This window comes from Doryrhamphus excisus, chromosome 7, assembly GCF_030265055.1.
Source record: "Doryrhamphus excisus isolate RoL2022-K1 chromosome 7, RoL_Dexc_1.0, whole genome shotgun sequence".
Taxonomy (NCBI): domain Eukaryota; kingdom Metazoa; phylum Chordata; class Actinopteri; order Syngnathiformes; family Syngnathidae; genus Doryrhamphus; species Doryrhamphus excisus.
In genome coordinates, this window is record NC_080472.1 from 9,587,578 (window position 1) to 9,610,090 (window position 22,513).

Genomic DNA, 22,513 nt, shown 5'->3' on the forward strand with positions numbered 1-22,513 from the left:
CGTTTAATGTGTTAATATGTGAGCTGCGATTTGTTGTCGTACTCTTTTAACGCACAGAGGAATGTATGGATGTATTTGGATGTATTTTTCCCCTTTTTCTTTCAAATGCCTATACTATGTGGGAATGAATAAAGGAGGAGCGCACGTTAAAAAAAAATTGCAGACGTTAAAAGGAAACGTCCGTTAACTTAAAACACAATCAGTTCTGCACGTGCATCACTTTCTCTAATCGCAATTTTTTGTACAGCGGCCTTGCAACATCACAGGCTATTGTATTTATTATTATTTTTGTATGAACATAAATGGTCAATAACCATACGTCATATATGTAATAGAGTGGAGGGTTATTTTTGTGATTCTTACAACAACACAGTGTGAATGTCTTGATCGTCTCTCTTCACCGGAAGTGTGACCTTCCGTAAAAACATACACAATGAACTTAACACATGCACACATGTACACAGACGTAGTCATATCCGTTACGTATAACATAAAAAGCAATGATTCTTTCTGTGCCGAAAACCTATGATGTAACCAAAAAAGAGGCCTTATAAGTTATCCACACGCAATATGGGAAAAAAATTATACAATCTTAATATCGTTTTTGAAAGTGGGGTCTATAATACATAGACGTGTGGTGTAGACTACACAAGCCTAACACGTGACTGCTGAAAAATAAATGCATAGAACCGATGGTGTTACCAGTACGGATCACATAGTGAAAGCACCGCTAATGCTATTTACATCCACTCTTGTCTTCAGTCATGGTCACATTGATACAAGCCCACAAATAGCTGTCCTCGGCTTTGCCTGCCAGTAACCATCAGCTTGTAACCCAAATTTTAGCTCACAGTTCAAAGCAAAAGATCCGACAGACGGCTCACATCTAAAAAGCACTGGTTAATTGGGGCACTCGTATGCCAAGCTAGTACTGTGTAAATACCGACAGTTCTACAGTACCTTGTCACTTCTCTCTGGCAGGACCCAAATAACTTTGGTCTTGCTGCTAGAGCCAATTTCCAGGGATTTGAAATGAAACTTCTCATTCAAAATACCCTTTTCATTCCCTCTTTCTGCTTATTTATTACCTCTTGTGGCCCCACATCCACCGCTGGCTTTGCTCAAATGTGTGGGCCAAGGAAAGAGTATATGTGCATGTTAAAACGTCCCAAAAATTGTGCTGTTAACCATGGAATATTTTTTACTTTTATGGCAGTCATTAGTTATATTACTGTCAAGTCACCTGTGATATTTTGTACTTACTTTTGACTTAAAATGTCAAAGCCCTGAATTGTTAATCAGGTCACAAGTAGAGGAAAAAGGTATTGGACATATTTATCCTATAAATGTATTCTGCCTTCAGAAACACGTGTCGGACTGGAAGCCAGAGATCCGCGTGCCGCACGGTAGTGAGTACGTGGTGCTGAGCGGACTGGACTGGAACACCGAGTACGAGGTCCGCGTGGTGGCCGAGAACCAGCAAGGCAAATCCAAGCCTGGCGTCATCGCCTTTAGAACGGCGACAGAGCCCACCACCATGCCAGGTACTGACTTGATTTGAATTATCCCACCCCTTCCCCTCCTGCACACAAACACACACACGCTACAGGGCACAAAGGCCTGCCACCGTGACCTTCAGCGTATATTTATTCAAGTACACAAAATAAAGGTGTCTGAGGTGTCTTAGATATTACTTTTAATTACATTTTTTCCAAAAGTTACAAATATGATTTTTTTTATTGTAAAAACGAATGCAAAAAGTATATTACCATTTTTTGATTTGGTGCACCGGCACAATCGAAAGCAGGGTTTTCTGATTTTTGGCGCACATGCAATTCGCCGTCTTATCAGGTCGCCAATCAACTCCCAAAGTAAAATGATAAATGTACTGCTCATCAGGCTCAGCAGAGCAATATTGCCTTATAATTCATGTCTTTGGTATTGTTCCATTATAGTTTATATCCAGTATAACAATACACATTTATTCTACAGAAATAATAAGCCTTATTGTTGCACCTAATGGAGTAAAAATACCTCGACATGCTAGTTGAAGTGTGCGACATGAACACATTTAGCATGCGGCTCTTGTTTTGGAGCTCATTCATTTGTGTAGGTGTCGCTAATGAATTGTCCAGTGAGTGAGTTATTTCTTGACATACTGTTTGGATTGGATATGAAGTGAATGCATGAGGTAATACGCAGTCCTCGCGGTAGAGCTTATTTGCATTTCAAAAACATACCTGGCAGCAGGTGAGGCTAAATAACCCTGTTTAGTATCCATGTATTGTTATTAGCCCCGTGAAGCAGATATGCCGTGTAGCTCAGCATCATGTATCGTACGTTGCATCATTAAGGCGGCGATGATCATTAAGACTCAGCGCTGTGGTTCAGCGAACAATAATGACACATATTTTTTCTATTTTAGTTAGTTTTTTTGGTGTGGTTAATCCATAAGTGGTCACGGCCAGCCTCTGCTCTGTTGCTGTTGTTGTGCTGTGTGCTAAAAGCTGGGCTGCATCCCCAACGCAATGCACGGCACGCTTCGAAAAGGTGCAACTGCAACTTGATGAAACCCTCTTTGTCTTAACTGCTCTTTTTTACTACAATGGCTACATGGCTACAAAGATGAGGTTGTTATTCACTCGCCAGTTCACAGTCAATATAATAGCATGAGAACACCGCATAGAACCTGGGTAGAAGGAAAGGATCTATATCTTTTTCAAATTATAAGATTGAATATTAAATATAAATGTATGTATTGTTGGTGTCCAATGAAAAGCATGTATCTCCAAATGATTTTATCTGAAAAAGCACATTTTCCCCTGGAAAAAAATGTCAATTCATGTCATCTGTTCCAGACACCCAAAATGTTAACGCATTTTATAGACAATAATTGTACTTTTAAATGCAGATGATGCAAAAATAATTACAAATGACCAATTAATGGATAAGTGACCATTTAGCATCACTTTTTTTTCTTGTTTGTTGGAAAAAAAACAAAAATGTCAAACGTATTTCAAACTAAATAAGCATTAAAAGGTATTGATACCTTGGTATAAATGGTATAAAACAGAGAAAAAAAAATAAATGGTATTGGTACCTTGGTATAAATGGTATAAAACAGAGAAAAAAAAATAAATGGTATTGGTACCTTGGTATAAATGGTATAAAACAGAGAAAAAAATAATAAATGGTATTGGTACCTTGGTATAAATGGTATAAAACAGAGGGAAAAAAAGACAAACTGCTGGCGGCAGTGATATAGCGGAAGTCCGATGTCGAGTTATGTGTTCGATGTGTTATGTGCTATATCGAGTGCTATGTTTGACTCCGGCTGCCACGAACATGCTATGGTGAGTTTGAATGCTTATGTATTGTTGTTGGAACCAGAAAGGAGTTTTATGAGTTTTAGAATGGTCTTGGTACGGTCCATCACCTTTCTCTTTTGTGGTGGGCATGTGTTTGTTACGTTTATCTCTCTACAACTCTGATATAAACAAACACTGTTTTCCTAAAATGTTCCCCGCAGCCCACAATGCATTGCATTATGCAAGTATTGTAATCTTGCAAGTATGCAAGAGTTTGTCGATTGTTCTGCGATCCAAGATGGCAGTGTAAACAAACTGAACTGTATTTTGAACACAAAGCAAGTGAGTGAACGCAAGCCAGAGATAATTTTTTGCTAAAATTATGAACCCAAAAAGGCATTAAACCGGGGCGGCCGTTTACCGAGGTACCACTGTATACCAAAATCATTAGCCTTTACTGTCATTGTCTTTCCACACAGCAAAATTACCATTGAATATATAAAAAAGGCACACTATGTAGAAATAAAATAAAAGCATAAATAAATGATGAAATAAAATAAAAACAACAGGCGGAATTATATTCTATTCTAACAAAAAGCATGAACAGTATCATTTTCAAGTCAAATAGAAATAATACCATATATACATATTTGAATTGTATTTTCTGATGTGTTTTTTATCTTAATTTTGTCTTTTTTTACTATTATTTTATTTGGAAATACACAGTATACAGTGTATATATGTCTATTTTCTTTACAAACAGTATATAGTATACACACACACAAATTGAGACATGAAGCTGTTTTTCAAATTACATTTGATACAATTCTGGATCATAACATACATTCAATATTAAAATTGTAATATTATATTTAATTTAATAAAGTGTATACATTTCCTGTATATTTTTTGATTTTAGATGTGTACTGACATGGTTGGTTGGCTGGTTTGGGGATGCAGCCCTTTGTAGTGTTTGCATGGTATTATTTATTGTTATTCTTGCCTGCATCGGACCATGTTGGATACCCCTTTGAGGCTGCCAGTGCATGGCATGCATTTAAAAGCACTTCTCCATGCGCTTGCTGGGTAGCAGCCAAACGGCAGTGGGAGGTTTGGATTACATTTAATCAAAGCATACGCAACAAACCCCTTTAATTTTCATAATTAACATTTGTTTTTTTCATCTCCACTTCACAGCCCAGGGTTGACTTTTGTTTCTGTGGGGACTATCAATTTCGGGTCAGGTTGTGTGGTGAATGATGAATAAAGCAGCTTGTCATGTATGAATGTAGTAGGGGGGGGGCTCATGCATCCAAATCTCCCCAGGCTGAAAGGTAGCATGGATAAAGCTGCAACTACCAGTGCTGATGAATGAGTGAGTGCATTTATTCATGCATGCCATGAACACATGAATATGAGCTTCATAAGCAGCTTGTGAAGGTTTTTTGTTTTTGTTTGCATGGGCCATTCCACGCAAAATGGCCGGTTCCTTAGTGCAACAATCCCAGACAGGAAGACCCGCCTGGATTAGAATACGGGCCGTTGTGTTGATATTGTATGCTCAAATCAGCAGAATTCATAGTTCAGTGGCCAGTTTAGCCACCTCAGCTGCTCACAACGATACATTCATATTCACGGTTGCCTCATTTGTGTGCATTTGCTTCAGTCTGCAGAACAAAGTGCATGGATGGATGTGTGGTCTGGTGACCCATGGTGACCCATGGAGACTCTGTGTTTTAACGTCACTGGCAGGGAACGCATAGACTTATGCTCCCTACTGATATCATATATCCAATACGGTAGAGATGGATATACTATAGAGTCAATCGTTGGTGTACAGCTTGTTCACTGGTAGAGCTGATGGATGTAAGACACCTTGTGCTCCTCTTCCACCTTCCTTCCTTCTGCCCGAGGATGTCTCCATAAGTGCTCAATTGGGTTTGGTTCATAGAGGAAATAGACTTAGCCTTTGATCATCTTCGTGGTGTGTTTGGGGGTCCATGTCATGTCATGGAAAACTGGCATGCAGCCTCGTTTCTGCTTCAAATGTCACAGGACATTGCCATTAATGAACCACAAGTCCTCCAGTGCCAGCAGCACTCGTGTAGTCCCAGACCAGATTCGGCTTGCTCTCTGCAAGACATATTAATTGCATTGCTGTACACTTGTGTCAGAATTCAGGCTCCCCTCAATGAACCACAGCTCCCCTAGTGCCAGCAGCACTTGTGCAGTGGCAAATCATGATGCTACCACACTGTAGGCAAGACACCATTATATTACTACACACTGTGTTGGAATTCATTTTTCTCTCAGTGAACCACAGCTCCCCCACTGCTGGCATCATTTGTACACCTCCAGACTTTGGCGCTACTGCCACCAGGATTTACACAGTTAGCTCACTACTCACTTGTGTTGCAATCCAGGCTTTCTTCAGTGCACCACAGCTCCCCCAGTGCCCGGCAGCACAGTTTCAAACTGTGGCGCCCAAAGCGACAGGCTTGACTGTACGCAACACACAATTACATTGCTACAGACTTTAGTTGGAACACAAGTTTCCTCCACTGATCCACAGCTCCTCCAGGGCCGGCAGCACTCATGCAACTACAGACTGTGGTGCTACCACCACTGTGCAAGACTGTAAACACTACACAATTATATTGCTCCACACTATCAGGATTTCAGGCTTCCCTCAATGAGCTCCACCAGTGCTGGTAGGACTCGAGCGGCTCCAGATCGCGACGCTACCACCACCATGCTTGACAAGACACAATTACTTTGCTACACGCTTGTGTTGACACTAAATCTATACATGCATAAAAGCTGTATGAAGCTGACTACCCTAAAGTACAGTAAAGTCTCGTTATATCGATATCGGTTATAACGAATTACTGCTTATTACAATACTATTTTCATTTCCCGGGAAATTTCTAGTCTTTTATGATATAATTAGTTCCGTTAGTACGATACCCGGTTATTATGATAATCCGGTTACTACGATGCCCTTTTCATCTCCCGCCAGCCAATTTGGTCTGCTTATATCGATACAAAAGCAGCTTAAATCAATCTTTGCTTAAGGATTTCAATACCAAAAAAGAACACGGCGAACGGCTGCTTCCTGTCAACTTTATTTTTCACACTTCCACCACCGGAGCGCAGCACACACACCGATTCCTGCACTTCCTGGTTCACAGGTCATGCTCAACCCGCCCCACATAGCTGGCCAAACACATGCCTGCAACAGAAGAACCAACTGACATAGCATACACACCTATTCCAAAGAAAGCCACAAGCGCACAAATACATGTATTTAATTGTGTTGTATTCAGATATCTTTTTATTTTATACACACCACGAACCAGAGAAACCACGAACGCAGTTGGTTCTTCTGTTGCAGGCATGTGTTTGGCCAGCTATGTGGGGCGGGTTGAGCATGACCTGTGAACCAGGAAGTGCGGGAATCGGTGTGTGCTGTGCTCTGGTGGTGGAAGTGTGAAAAATAAAGTTGACTGGAAGCAGCCGTTCGCCGTGTTCTTTTTTGGTATTGAAATCCTTAAGCAAAGATTGATTTAAGCTGTTCTATACTATAGAACAATGTCGAGTGCATTATTGCCCACTTTTAATGCAGTTCGGCGCAGGATCGGATATATCGACAGTCCGGTTACGTCAATATTTTTTCCGACTCCCGACAATATCGATATAACGAGACTTTACTGTATATCCATTTTTAGTATCGTCCCTTGACAAGAAGTAATCAAATGGTGGCTGAAATGTGAGGCCTATAACCATTTTTGTAGTATTTCCACAAAACTAGTTTTTCCCTCAGTACTCAACTTACCATTCTTGACTTACAGTATGCGCTTTGTTGTAAATCTCCCATCATGCCGATAAGTAGCGTTAGCCACTTTCACACAGAGAATCCTGCAAACTAGGCGCATCCGAGGCATAACGATCGATCTTGCGTGACAATTGCAACGGCAGCACAATCATTGTCAACACAACAGGGCGGGAAGTCAAGTCTCCCTTTCCACAGGCAACGTCCCGCCTCTGTTACTGCTGCTGACTCCATCTTGCCCCCACGGTGTTCTGTCTAAAGTCACATAAAAAATACATAACCAGGCCATGTAAAAGAGGAGAACTACAGCGTGTTTCTTCTTTCCTCCCGCCCATCTTTCCTTGTGACTAACATGCTATGGCTTCCTTCCCCAACCGTCTTAATTCCCTCTTTTTCGGGTCTTGTATTTCCGTATTTCTGACCTCGTTTTTTTCTCTCTCCCTGTTTTCCCTCTCTTTCTCCTTTCTCCCCTTGTTGTCTCTTTGTGTGTGTGTGTGTGTGTGTGTGTGTGTGTGTGTGGGTGGGGTGGCACCTCCGGACCATGACATTGTCATTCACACCAATTTATTTACGTCTTGGTGGACATGTTTGTGGACCTCAGCCACGCTGGGTTGCCTTGGCGTGACGTACAGTTTGGCAGCTCTTCTTCTCTCCGCCTCGCTGACTGCCAGCCTCTGCCTCTCATAAACTGACCTCATCGGGGGGGGGATAGTCGGGAGGCGACAAAAAAAACTCCTTCCTTTCTCGCTTTCTATGCCTTCTGGGGCTTGTGCAGCCACACACAAGATCAAGACGTTGGTTTCATGATGTTGTTACAGGGTGCTCCGTGCGCGCATCACTTTGTAGATTATGCTGATTTTGTTTGGTTTGTGTGTATTCTTTCTTTTTGTTGTTGTTGTCATGTTGTGTACGAAAAGATGGACAAAGAAAGAATTGGCTAAAGCGGGGGTGTCCAAGGTCTTGTTTACTGCAACTCACATTTGTATATGTTATATTCTATAAGAAATGAAACATGCCCTGCAAATGTATGGAGGATTTTCTGTGCCAAATTGAAATCAATATAAAGTCAACTTAATTTATCACCAAAAATTAATCAATTAAAACGTGAAATAATTGACTAAATTATTGGATAATGAATTCTATTGTAAACTGAAGTATTCAACGATTGCATTTAAACTGTTTAATGAGGCTCAACCTCATTCTTTGATTGACTGACTCAGATTTGCTCTTTGTGCTTTTAATTGTTTTTATTAACCAAAATGAAATGAATATATAGCCAAATACATTTTTAAGAAAACATATGAAAATAAATGGATTAAAATGTGAAGCCATTTATCCAATAATAATAAGTAATTATATGGAAGCAACTTACTGCATAAAAATGCAATTACATAAATAAAATGCCATTACATTGATTTGAATTGTCACTAAATAGTGTAAATAAAATAATTACATGAAAAATGCTTAAAAGCATAAATACATTGATTGTAAAATATGTATTTTTTATTAATTAAATGAACCAATTATTAATAACTACGTTGGATTGATTATTTTGCATTTAAAAATGATTATATTCATATTTTCATTATAGATGTATATTTCTTTAATTTTGACACACACAAAAGCAACTACATACAGATGCAATGCTAGGAAAAAAGTTGTCATATTAATCAGATTAGAAGCATTCTAACATAGAAGCATATTTAAGGGAAAAAAATGATATTTTCCTACCCTGGCGTCAAAAAGACTTGGATGCAAGTTTGGACAGCCCTGTTCTGGAGGCTTGGGCAGCATAATAATAGTTTATGGATGGCTAAGAATCCTGGCGTGCACTACTGGGCTGCAACCAGCAGAGGCACTGTTCTTTCAGTCTCAACTAGTTTGAGTCAAAAGTTGAGCTACGTCTACAGTATACACTATGGAAAACCCCAATGGCGGATAAACGTATCAAAACAGGAGATCACAATATCCTTAAATGAAAAAAAAAAAATGGCCATCCCATAGTTTCATTTGTGTTACCAGCCGGACAATAGGTTTGGAGTAACACATTCATAATGCCTTAACATGAGACGTCAGTCACTCCACTGTGTGTCTGCGTAGAACCTAAAAGAGGCTTTTATTTTGGAATTCTTCTTCTCCTATAAGAGCATGAAGAGTGCATGATGCCAGGCATGATCCGGTAGTCCAACCCCCCCCCCAGTCAAGCATTATGAATGTGTTAATAAACAGGCGATACAAAGTGTATCGTGTGTTGAGGCACTTTTTCTCCTACGTGTCATCAAAAGTACTGTCAAGTATCTGCTTTGAAAGGAAAGCAATGTGTTTTGTGACAAAAGTGTACATAATCTTCTCCCGGGCTTTCACTCGTCTTTTTACCTGAAAGAGGAGAAAAGGAACGTTTTTTAAAAAACACGTGAAGTGCATTGGCTAGTAAAAGACAAAAGGGGCATCGTTTTTGGATGGTGTGCATTACTTTTTTGTTTTTGTTGCTTTGAGACATTAATGTAAGTACATATCCGTGTGTTTCCATGTAACCATTGTTGGGGTTTCAAATAAAGTGTGTCTGTTTTTCTTTGACTGGAGTGACATGCACCTCTGTGGTATTTATTGGTAGTTGCAGCACCCCCTTCTGGTGCACTTTTACAGACAATGTTTACAGCCATATTGCTTTGAAGTACCAAATGGGACAAAATGAAATGGATAAAGAAATTGTTGAATAATTAATTAAATCTGCCATTAAGTCATTAAAAAAAGAATAAATCTTTAAGAATGAATTAAATGTGTCATTAAATAATTATAAATCATATCATTTTAGCATAAATATTCTAGCTCTTCTTGAAATGTAGACATCCTTAGCATAGGCGTCCATCTCGACATGCATCTAAAAGCTAGCATTGTCGAACTTTCCCTGTAATAGAGGTGTCATCTCATCCCCATGTAGCTCATAACGTAAACTCCATCTATTATTATTAGGTCTTTTTCACTCCTGGGTTGTACAGACAAGCAATTAGGTGCGCGAGGGCATGCAGTGTAAAAAAATGAGCGTTTATGTCACGCTGCTACGTTGTTACCAATCAAACAGATGTGACTGGTGATTGTTTCCTCAGCCTGGCTAATTAAAACATGGCACCCACTAATGAATGGGGGACAACTCGCGCATCTGCTTCTCTTGAGATGCTCATCAATCATTTAGCAAGAGTTTGGGGTAAGAGCCTTTGTCAAAAACTGACAAGGATTTTGTTGCAGGAAAGCAAAACCTTGAAGGAATGTGGTTTAAGTGACCTTGGCATCATAACTTGGCTGCCTGTTAACTTCAGCGCAAACTTTTATGTACAAGACACACACGCAGTATATACGTACATATATATGTAGACATACATATATACAGTATGTGTGTGTTTGTGTGTCTGTATACCGTGTATGTACACACAGTATGGTGTGAAAAAGTGTTTGCCTCCTTCCTGATTTCTCATTTTATTGTATTTTTGTCACACATTTTTCAGATCATCAAACACATTTTAAAATGAGTTAATGACAACACAACTGAACCCAAAATGCAGTTTTTAAATAAAACATGTTCAATTGTGAAAGTGATGTCAGGTATGATAAATACCCGCTGGTTTAAATGGTACGTTGTACATAAATGTAAATGTAATATTTGTTTACGTCCTGCATTTCCATGGAATTGGTTCAACAAAATTAAATTTAAAATTAAAATATATTATCCATAGGAAAAAGTTGATAAAATTACAGCTTGAAATTCATTAATTGAAATAAGTAATCAATACGGCTGTAAAGCATCGTAATTGCCTAGATGGGTGAGTGATGGTAAATGTTTGTTTACATCTGTATTGTCGCTACATTTTCTCTACTGGCGTTGATTTTATGGAAATGGGTTATTCAAATTAAATGAAATTAAATTTGAGGGTCTGGGGACCAAGCCTACACCCATGGGGCCTGGCCCCGCACAGCCCGAAGAGGCCACATGGGTCCCCCCTCCACTGAGCTCACCTCTCTGGTATGAAGTAGCCTGAGCCGGATGAAGGAGGTTGAATAGTTCCGACTAGATATAGTCGGACTCACCTTGGTGCACAGCAGGGCTCTGGAAGCAGTCCTCTGGAGAGGGGTTGGACTTTCTTCCGCTCTGCCGTTGTCAGCACTGAGAAGCGACGGGCAGGGGTGGCAATTGTTGTGGCCTGTACGTTGGAATTGAACCCAGTGAATGAGAGGATAGTTTTCTTCTGCCTTCAGGTGGAGGCAAGTGTCCTGACTGTTGTTTGCACGGATGCGCCAAACAGCAGTTCAGAATACCCACCCTTTTTGGGGCCCCTTGTGACTGGAGAGTCCTTCCTTGGGGGTTTCCCTTGTTCTTCAGCTTGCCCGCATCCTTCACCACAGGTGTCCACCAACGGGTTCTGGGATTACCACCACGACGCCACCACCTTAGCTCCACAAATCCGATCAGCTGCCTCGACAATGGAGGCAAGGAACATGGCCCTTTTGGACTCAATGTCTGCCACCTCCCTCAGAACATGGTCGAAGCTCTCCCGGAGGTGAGAGTTGAAACTCCTTCTAATAGGGGACTCTGACAGTCGTTCCCACCGTCACACTACGTTTGGGCCTGCCAGGTCTGACCCGCATCCTCCTCATCATCGGCACCAACTCACCAACAGGTGGCCATCGGTTGACAGCTCTGCCCCTCTCTTCACCCGAGTGTACATTACATATGGCCGCAAGGCTAATGACATGACCACAAAGCCAATCATCGAACTGCAGCCCAGTGTGTCCTGGTGCCAAGTGCCCATGTGGACACTCTTAGTATGCTTGAACGTGGTGTTGTTATCGACAATTCGTGATGAGCACAGAAGTCCAACCACAAAACAGCGCTTGGGTTCAGCTCAGGGGAGCCCAATCCCAATCACGCCTCTCCAGGTCTCACTGTCGCTGCCAACGTGAGCGTCCTTTCGGACCTTTTTGGCTCGTGGGACTTCAGCCAAGCGGTTTGCGGTTTTGCCAGTCGCTGACGCAATAACTCAGACATAGGAGGAGTTTGGAGAAGCCAAAGAACGACTTCCGGACGGCTTCTGGACCACCATTCGCCATCTCAGGAGGAGGAAGCAGTGCATGGTCAACACCATGTCTCAATTTCAGATGTTGTGGATCAGTGACCTCCTCAATTCCACCGACACGTCTTCCAAGGACTCCATGGTGGGTTCGTCTATTTCAGGGGCTTCTCGGTGGCAGAGCCCCAGGGGTGGATGAGATCTGTCCGGAGTTCCTTAAGGCCCTGGATGCTGTGGCCGTGTCTTGATTGACACAGCATCGCATGGACATCAGGGGCCGTACCTCTGGATTGGCAGACCGAAGTGGTGGTCCGGTTCCCGGAGGGTGTGTTCCAACTCTTGTGGAATCCCACTCCTCAGCTTCCCTGCTAAGCTGTTTTGTGGATTCGGAGAATGCCGGCAATAAGTCAGACCCGTTTCCAGTGAGAGTTAGACTTCAATTCTTTTTCATTACTTTTAGGGACAGAATTTCTAGGCGCCGCCAGGGCGTTGATGGGTTCTGGTTTGGTGGCTCACAGATTGGGTCGCTGCTTTTGGGTACCAGCATTTTGTTCATGTTCTGCTAAAATAAGCATATTGGCTTTGTTTGTCTTAAAATAAGCTATTGAAATGAATGTGACAAAAAAAGCTCTTGGCCATTTTCATTTTGTAAAAGTTGCCCTCACAAGAAAAAACATGGTGACCCCTAATATAGCCAGTAGTACATTTAAACATTTACACTGCATGCATGGGATCCATATTGGTATCGGTCGATTTTGCTCATTGATTATCGGGATCAGCAGCATAAAAGCCTGATCAGAAAATCCTTACGATATAATATGTTTTTTTTCTTTACCAGTGTTACTTGTTTACCTGCGTTTTAAGCTAAGCTGTGCTGTGTCAATTGAAAGTAGATGTAAGTAGACTGGAAGATGATTCAAAATAAAATAGGCACTGCAATGGAACGGGGTAAAAGGATTCTGCATTTTTCTGCTCACTGTGACCAAAACAAAAGAAAAAGGAATGCAACGAAGATATGAAAACCATCCACGCATCAATCTTCTAGTGCTTATCAGAGGTTGGGTTGTGGGAGCAGCAGCCTAAGCCAATTCAGTTCCCGGCAGATCCCAAGGCGTTCCAGGCCAGCTGAGAGACATAGTCTCTCCTACATGTCCTGGGTCTTCCCCATGGCCCCCGACCAGTCGGACGTGCCTTGAACACCTCCTCAAGGAAGCGTCCGGGAGGCATCCTGAACAGAAGGAGCAGCGGTTCTACTCTGACTTTCTTGTGGATGATATGCATCTCATCTTATCTCTAAGGGAGAGCCCAGCCTCTATGGAGAAAACCTATTCTGGACGCTTGTACCCGTTGTATGCTTGTATGCATTGTCTCTTGTCGTGCTGGTGGTTTTTTAGCATCAATGACACATTTTTGAAATCTCATGTTAGATGCAGGAATAATACGTGCGCACAACAACGAGCTGAGACGGCTTTCAGTGTGTGTCTGTCTGCGTGTTGTCCTCGCTTCCTTCTTCTTTTTGCCGCATCGTCCTTCTTCTCCGTTCATGTCTGTCCTCTCTCCAGGTCTCCTCGGTCAGAGGATGTGGCGAGGCTCCTGGAAAAGACGCCGGATGTTCTCCCAGACACTTTCCCTTGTCCGCATTATTGTTCCTTATCGCTTAACTTCTCCCGTCTTTTCAAACCTCTTGTCTAGAATTGGGAATCTCGCTGCTATTCATTCCCAGCCAAGCGAGAGGATATCAGATTTAAAGTCCATGTAAAGTAAGATTTGTAATATTTGTCCACATAAACCTTTTATAAAAAGAGGAAATAGGGACTTTTGCGGGTATGATGGTTATGGAGACAAGGCGAGAGAGATTTTGCACAAACTACATTCAGTGTGTGTTGGCGCCTCCTGCAGGATGTGACACATCAGTGCAATGACATCATAGTATCCGTTTCAGAAAGTTTTGTTTGTTTCTTTCGGCTTTTTCCTGATTATGGAGTCGCCAAAGCAGATCTTGATCCTTGTTCACTCTTCACATTCTATTCCCGGTATTCTATGTTGACCAGTCATTGGGCTTCTATGAGTCCAGATACTAACAACTGCGCTTTGTTCAGGAGGGGGAGCAGTGAGACCAGTACCATCCACTAGTTGCGTTTTATTGGTACTGCTGGAATTAATGTGTGCTATTATCAGTTCTGCCATGTCCCATTCCCAGCAATCAAGGTTATTTTGTAAACAAACAGCCAAGCAGATAAACGCTAATAAAAACAACCTCCGCTTTGCACTACACTCGCTGTTGGTAACAAAGTATATGTAACTACCTATCCGTGGAAGACATGACAGGCAACATTGCATTTCTGCTCAATGGCTATCGTCAAACTTTTCCTCTTCACAAGCGTCACTGTGGTGGCATCACAGAAAAAAGACTTCTATTAATGAGTATACATAGGTCATCATGTCAAATGAATTCATCCAAATATCGTTCCTAATTGTTGTACAAAATCTAAAAAGTAGTTCAAGACTTACTAAGAAGTAAATATAATAACATACTCATGTTCATGGACAGATCACAGTGACGGTTTGTGTGCGTAATTACGTCAGGTTTTATGGTTAAAATGACGGCAAACGTGGTGACTAAAAATGAGCCAACGAAATCGTTTGTTTTGAAAGGACAGACCAACAAATGATCATTCAAAACCCAGTGCAGTTCAGACATGTTGCCAGGTCTGCTCTGATATTGAAAGCGCTCCCTGCCTCAAGCACCACTATTTGAAAAGAATAGTATGGTAGTTTTAGCGTTTTAGAGTGATGTGCAGTATGAAGTAGTTTTAATTGTGGCTCTACGGTATCACAACTTAGATACAGCAGTGGGTGCAATACATTGTGCTCATACATCATACAAGTCATACAATATTAGCGTTGGCCTCCTTTGACATCAGAATTGCAAATGATTTCCATACTGAAGGATAAAAATAGACACGAAAATAGTCCAAATGATGTTTTAGGCATCGACTTTAGCTTCGGTTTCATTTCTGGGTGTCACATTGGAAAACATCTTTACTTTTCCATGTCAAGGTATTTCTGGATCTGTGGTTATCGTCACGCGTTGGGGCTTTTGACTTCCCTGTAGTTAAGGGGGGGATTTTGATCGGATTTCTGTCAGTTTGATGCACAAGCTGTACAAACAGCAATGGGAAGTGATTGGACACAATCATTAGCTGTCACTTCAGGCTGCAGGCATCATGCAGTAATAATGCAGCGGCGTGTTATTATGCTGCATTCTCCTTACCAGTGAGGCTTATCAGCTGCATCTCAGGCAGCGCTCTTAGCTGACAGGCTGCAAAGAGAAATGTTTGCGTCGTCCATCTTGACACGTTCCTGATTTATTTTCTCTACGTGCCGCCTGTTACTTCCCTGGGCTTTGAATAGACATGATTTATTGCTCCTGTTAAAATGTAAATAAGGCTGGGAGGTGGTAGGAAACAAGCGCACCTTCTTGTATGCTGACACTGGTCTCACATGCTTACAGGAAGAAGGAAGACGTCCTATTAGAATCCGATCGCTTTGAAAAATCTATTTGTGTGGAGGAAGGCAAACATATTTGAAGAGAAAGAGTTGGCAGGGTGGTTGGGGAGTCAAATCTAAATAGAAATGAGCTGTCATCAGTCATGGTGGTACTGTCCTCAGAAACGCGACAGTACTCGCCTCCTCGGGCTCAAATGACCTGACAATGAAGTCAGCGACACCCTTCACACTATTTGGAAACACATCTTGACACCAAAAAGTTGTCATTTTTATGAAAAAAAAGGCTTAAAGTTACAAGAATTAATTCGGCACGTTAAGAATTATGCAGTATCAGGTTCATTGTTCAAGTATCATTGTTTTTGGAGGGAAATTACTATATTGCCAAAACTATGTCATACAGTTCAGGAAAAAATTATATATATTTGCAAAATTTAAGTCAGTTTTTCAAGAAAAGTTGTGACTTAATACTATATTACTTAATACTGACTATAATAAATATTATTTTAAAAGTTTCAATTAATATAGGAATTGTGTGTGCACAATAGTAAATTAGTTAATGAATTAATACAGGAAAAAAAGTTGGATTTTATTTTAATGATGAGAATATAATGAATATTATATTGTAAGACCGCAGACCTCACAGCTAGGAGACCAGGGTTCAATTCCACCCTCGGCCATCTCTGTGTGGAGTTTGCATGTTCTCCCCGTGCATGCGTGGGTTTTCTCCGGGTACTCCGGTTTCCTCCCACATTCCAAAAACATGCTAGGTTAATTGGCCACTCCAAATTGTCCATAGGTATGAATGTGAGTGTGAATGGTTGTTTGTCTATATGTGCCCTGTGATTGGCTGGCCACCAGTCCAGGGTGTACCCCGCCTCTCGCCCGAAGACAGCTGGGATAGGCTCCAGCACCCCCTGTTGATGAATGAATGAATATTGTGACAAGAGTGAAACTACTTCACTATGACTTTTAAAAAGTGACAATTTACAAGGGAAAAAAAGCTTTTTTAACTAGAAAAATGATGCAGTACCACAAGAAAAACATCTGATAATTTTAAGAAAATGACTGTTATGCGAAAAAGTGGCAACTTATGAAGGAAATGACACAAAAAATTAAGTCGTAATTAAAGAAAAAAAACATTTCCTGTGGCATGTGAGAAGAACAACTTGCTTGATTTAAAAATGTAAATATTACAAGACTTCATGTGGAAAAAAAGTTGCAATTTACCTTGATTTTTTTTGGTTCTTTTTTTCTAATTCTAAATTTACTAGAAATGAGTCTTAAAGGGGGTATATTATGCAAATTTTTGGACCCTTTGTATTGAGTTGTGGTCTCCTATAGAGCAGCTACACACAATACCCACACAGAAAACATTTCAGATTTTCTGGAATCTGCACCTATTCTAGCTGTATTTCCTTGGCTTTTTGCTTCCTACCAAAACGGTCTGTGTTAATCGGTGCCTCTGGGCACGCCCACTCTGCTGTGATTGGTCACACGCCCAAAGTGCTTTGTAACTACGAAGGAACCCCACTATGCCCACCTAATTTGGTGGGCATAGGAGTTGAGAATACATGAATAAAGCCTTTGGAGTGTTCAGGAGCTACTGACAGCTCATGATCTACCAGCTGGAGACCCCTGACTTACCGTGTAGGAAGTCAGGGTGGTAACGTAGCACCACTCAGTACAGGCCGGATGTGTGGCAACCTCGCCTGCCTGAGGAAGGGCGCTCATTGTGGGATACACATTATCGGAGGTGTGTTGGTGAGGTGGAGCTCAGAAGCCGGGTGTAAGTGCGGCGCGTGGACGCCTTCGCCTTTGCCGGTGAGAGCACGCCGCCTCTGGCTCCGGCAACAGTTATTGCAGATATTTCACCTTCATGTTCACAAAAACAGCCCCGTGTGAAATGGCGTTGACAGATGAAAATATTTGTATCTTGCTGGGAATCACCAAATACAATAACTTCTACCTGAACTTGTTTCATAAACAGACGAGGGGGCTCGGGGAAGGTTGGGGGAAGCAGAGCTTGGGGGAGTCCGCCCCTGTGTGATGTCACAAAGGGGCAGTTTTACCACACTTTTTGAAACCTAGCATTTTGAGCCATCCCAAACTTCTTTCAGGGCGTATACGAGAATACAACATTTTAACTACATTATAGTTCAGAAAAGCTGAAAAAGCCGAATAGGCCCCCTTTAAATTAGAAGAACATTAATGACATAATATTACAAGAATAAAATCAAAGTTGTACCTGCACATACTACTTTCACTACCGCTTTCATTTGTACTACATCTATATATTTTTTTAATATTCTTATTCTTTCATATTGATCTCAACTTTTCTTTCTTTGTAACACAATTACTTTGATTTTTGTTGTTTTTTTTTTGTTTTTCAAAGAAAAGAATTGTGTGTTGTCAATTATCATGCTAGCCTACTAGCATCAATTCCATCACCTCCATTACCTTTATGACCCCACAGGTGCATCGGGTGGCGGCTCGGGTCTGAGCACGGGCGCCATCGTGGGCATCCTTATGGTGGTCTTCTTCCTGCTCCTGGTGGGTGTGGACGTCACATGCTTCTTCCTCAACAAGTGCGGACTCCTCATGTGCATCGCTGTCAACTTCTGTGGGAAAGCTGGGCCGGGCACCAAAGGCAAGGACATCGAGGAGGGCAAGGCCGCCTTCACGTAAGACAACATTGATATTGTTGTTCAATTAATATTAACGCATTCAATCCCAGACATTTTTCCAAACACAACCCCTTTTAGACCATTTGGACTGATTTTTCAAGGAATATTGTGTTCTATGGCTACATAAACATGGAACATACCAAAAGAAAGACTGGACTCTCATCAGAAAAAATAAGTTTGTTTCGACATGTTTCCATTCTTTAGCCATCAGCTGTCAGTAATTTTCAGGAAAATATCAGTTCCCAACAAAAAAGAGCTTCCTCTGTTTTTTCTTTCCGAGCTCTTATCTAATGCACTTCTGCCACCTAGTGCCCGTTTTTATGGCATTAAAATTGCTCTCAAGCCTAATCCGTTGATGAGGAGTTGCATCAGCACCTCCTTTAGCCTCTTGCACAAAAAAACATAAAAGACGTCTAAATATGGCGTTGGGATTGGGCATTTGGATTTATAAACATATAACTACGTTTTGCTAACATTACATGTCATGCTAGTTAGTAAGTTAGCACTTACTTGCAAAAACACACACTGGCTTTACTGTATCTTATTGTGAAACATGCAAAAACATGTCGTTACTAGTCACTTCTTTGGAGCTAAGAAAGAAATGGAATTGGTTTTTATTATTTTCAACCATTTTTTGCCTTAAAAATCACATGCATCCTTTTTTCTCCTTATGACAATAATACAGAATGAATTTGAATTTATTTTTATTACATTTTGCACGTTTTATGCGATTACACTGAAATATAACACTAATATTGCCTGATAGAAGTCTACCAGTATAATCATGTATTTTGTCTGCTGTCAATAGGAAAGATGAGTCCAAGGAGCCCATTGTGGAGGTGAGAACAGAAGAGGACCAAACCAAGACCCAGGAAGGCGTTGGAGCCCCCGAGCCCAATGAGACCACGCCTCTGACAGAACCCGAGTGAGTAACGTTTCACGAAGTCTTTACTCATCACACAGCAAATTGACATTTTGCTTGAGCTGTTTCATTCGATAGAAAGAAATGAAACCAAAAAGAACCCAAAAATGTCAGTTCTTTAGTAATAACTACCAATTCATCATGATGCTTAATGACTATTAAGAATGTCATTTTTGCATGGTTTAAAATTGAGTCACTTTGCTGCAGTTGAAATCAAATGATATGTTCTAATGCTGGAAGAGTATTGAAGTGACTTGATACACCACAAGACGGCCATACGGTGCTACTGCATCACATGTTTCGCTCACAGGAGACAAGGTGGGGAGACCCTTGATGGTCCCTTCCTTCCTTGTATTTTCAATTTATAGCCGTCTTGTTTTTAGCTGCTATGTTGCCAACATTTTGTAGCTTGTTGTGTTTGAGTAGCGCTCACTCTGCCTCCTACCCCCTTCACTACCCCCTTTTTTCCATTCCTCCCTTCACATTTCTGCCAACGCCGACACCCCTCACCCGTCCACCCACCCTTATCCTTGCCCCCGACTACCACCACCTCTAAAATGAACAGGCCTGCCGCCGCCACAGATGCAAACCAGCTCCCCACCAATGCTATCACTAATTCCGTTGTGGCACACAACAGTCCCGCCGCCGAGTCGGGTGAAAGCCAACCCGATGTGGGGCCGCTGGTCGACCTGAGCGACGCCCCTAAAGCTCCTCCCCTTGCCTCAGAGCCGGGCAGCGCCCCCTCCGAGGCCCCCGCAAGTCCCCCGAGTCAGGACTCTCAAGTGGATGCCCACCACCACCCCCCCAGCACAGAGTCCAGCACTACCATACCGGCCCAAAATGAGTATATAAACATTTGCACCCCCACCATCCCCACTTTGTACTACAAACACGACACCGCTAGCATCCCAGTGCATCACCAGGTCAACTTGAATGAATCATTCACCCTAATGCATTTATTTTCCCATGATTATTTCGAGTTACGTCCAGTTAGGCTGTGGACCATCAATATATGGGTTCCTCATCTTGGGCTAAATTTCATCCAAATTCAGTCGGATTTAGCACAATAGTAACAAAACATTCATAAACTTTGACCTTACCTCTAAGCTACTTACCATAAGCTAGCTTTACCATCGCTTCTTTGGTTCTCACAACAATGTAGTCGTATTTTGTACAAAAAGAGGAATGTTAGCTTAAATGGAATGTTAGCTTTAGCAAGTTAGCTCAAAGTCTTAAGCTAACTTGAGCGTATTTTTGGCCAATTCTCACAAGAACTTTAGCGGATTTACTACAATATCTAATGTGATACGTATGTTTACAACGTTCCAAAAAATTATACCCTTTCTGCTTATTTAACCCCAGCACTAAATTCAGGGGGTTTTAAGCTAGCTTTAGCATCATGTTTTTGTTAAAAAATGAATGTATTAAATAGTTAAAAGTTTAATAATAATAATACAACTGTTTTGAAAAATAATGTATCCTAACAGTTTAAAGTTTACACTTGACATTGAAAATATTGCATATTTTGTTTATCACCATTTCTCCCCAAAATTAATCAGATTTACTTCAATAACTAATATGAACATATTTGGCAAAAACTATAAGCTTTACCCACTTACAAATGAAAAAAAATGATATATATTTTTTTAAAGTTTTGAAGGGTGAAATCTGTTTTCTATACCCCTGAACCTCACGCATGCTGGAGCCTATTTGAAGGGTGAAATGTCTCTTTAAAATGTTGCATTAAGGATGCCAGCGGTGTCGACGCGTCGTCATCCAGCCGTCTGCTAACTCCACCCACTTGTTTGAGTCTCACCTCATCCTTTAACCAGCTGCTGCTTCCAGTCATTGACTTCTATGCTTGGCTAGCATCACTTCCTGTCCATCATACTTCCTTCCTGTTCCGTCAAGCCACCTACAGGTTACCTGGATGGTGCTGAGATTATGTACTGCATCGCATTATGGGATGCTGTTAGCATAGGTTGTAGTGCTAGCATTGTTGCTTACTTTTGTTTAACTCAATATTGCAAGTTGTTAGTTATGGGAATGCCAAAACTAATTAACTAATTCGCTTTTCTTAGAGTACCACAACTGCAGTCATTTTTTTTTAAGTCGTAAGGTTTTAAAATACTACAAAAAAATCCATTGTTCGAAAAAAACAAACAAAAAACAACGTTGTAATGTTACGATTTCACGCTCTGCAGAAAAAATTGTTACAAAAAGATGTCATACCAGCTGCTTTGTTTAAAACTTTGTAACAGTAAAACATATTTGTCTTAAACGTAAAATATGACAACTTTTTTTTTTCTTGAATGCTAATATCGCAACATTTTTTGTTCACATTTCATAACGTTATACTTTTTGGAGGTAATAACAACTTTCATTCTGTTGTCGTCATTTCCATTTTCTTCATTGCGCTACCGTCACTTATATTGTTATTAAAAGCCAAAAACATTTTTATTAGAAAACAATCAGATTATTTTCTTCTAATGTTGACATATCGTGACATTATCGTGACACAACTATTTATCATATACTGCAACTTTATTCTCAGAACAATACAAAATTATTTTATAAATATGACATGACTTTTTTTGTATTTGATCATGACTAATACACAAAAGCCAAAGAAAAAGCAACAACACTTTGACTGTTTGGTTCATCTGCTGTTGCCTAGCACTAAATGGTGTCCTTTCTTTGTGTTATCATGTATTAATTGTACATATTATTGTACTTCATGCTTTAATTGCTCTTATACGGACATATTTTGATACACCAAGCAGCACTTTGAAGATATTTTTAGTCTTCCCGATGGAGGACGCCGACCTCATTTTTCTTGTTTTAATCCTCCGTCATGAGCGCCGTGTCAGCTGTTATTTTTAGACCTGGACGACGGCAGCGTTCAAGTGTCCTCCTTTTGTGTCCATCCGGGCCTGCTGGTAATCCTCTCCCTGGTGTGATGTAGTATGTGTTGTTCAGGTCAACTCCTGTCTCGTCTCCTCGCCGCCGTCCTTTTGTGTCCATCGTCTCATTTCCACGCCGGGCATCCGCCATTGTTGCTGGAAAGCGTCTGCGACATCCCCTGGTTTCCATGCATGGCCTCAGGATCGCCGGCATGATCGCATTATGCGTGAAACTCACTTGCAAAAGATTTTCTTCCAAAGCATTGCAACTTGTTTTCACCCTCCTAAATC

At 41.1% G+C, this 22,513-nt stretch overlaps 1 protein-coding gene across 5 annotated transcripts in view; it reads left to right on the plus strand.

The window, feature by feature from the left end:
- The window catches only part of LOC131132246 (neural cell adhesion molecule 1-like), a 214,630-nt gene that overhangs the window by 189,598 nt on the left and 2,519 nt on the right, over nt 1-22,513 (plus strand). For 2 of the 5 annotated variants that reach the window (XM_058077707.1, XM_058077708.1), the window contains 3 exons: nt 1,364-1,544; nt 18,187-18,394; nt 19,206-19,322. In XM_058077707.1, coding sequence (XP_057933690.1) covers nt 1,364-1,544; nt 18,187-18,394; nt 19,206-19,322 — 506 coding nt within the window. Of the gene's footprint in view, nt 1-1,363; nt 1,545-7,741; nt 9,723-18,186; nt 18,395-19,205; nt 19,327-22,513 lie in introns of those variants that run through there. The other 3 variants (XM_058077709.1, XM_058077710.1, XM_058077711.1) reach the window with 2 other exon arrangements.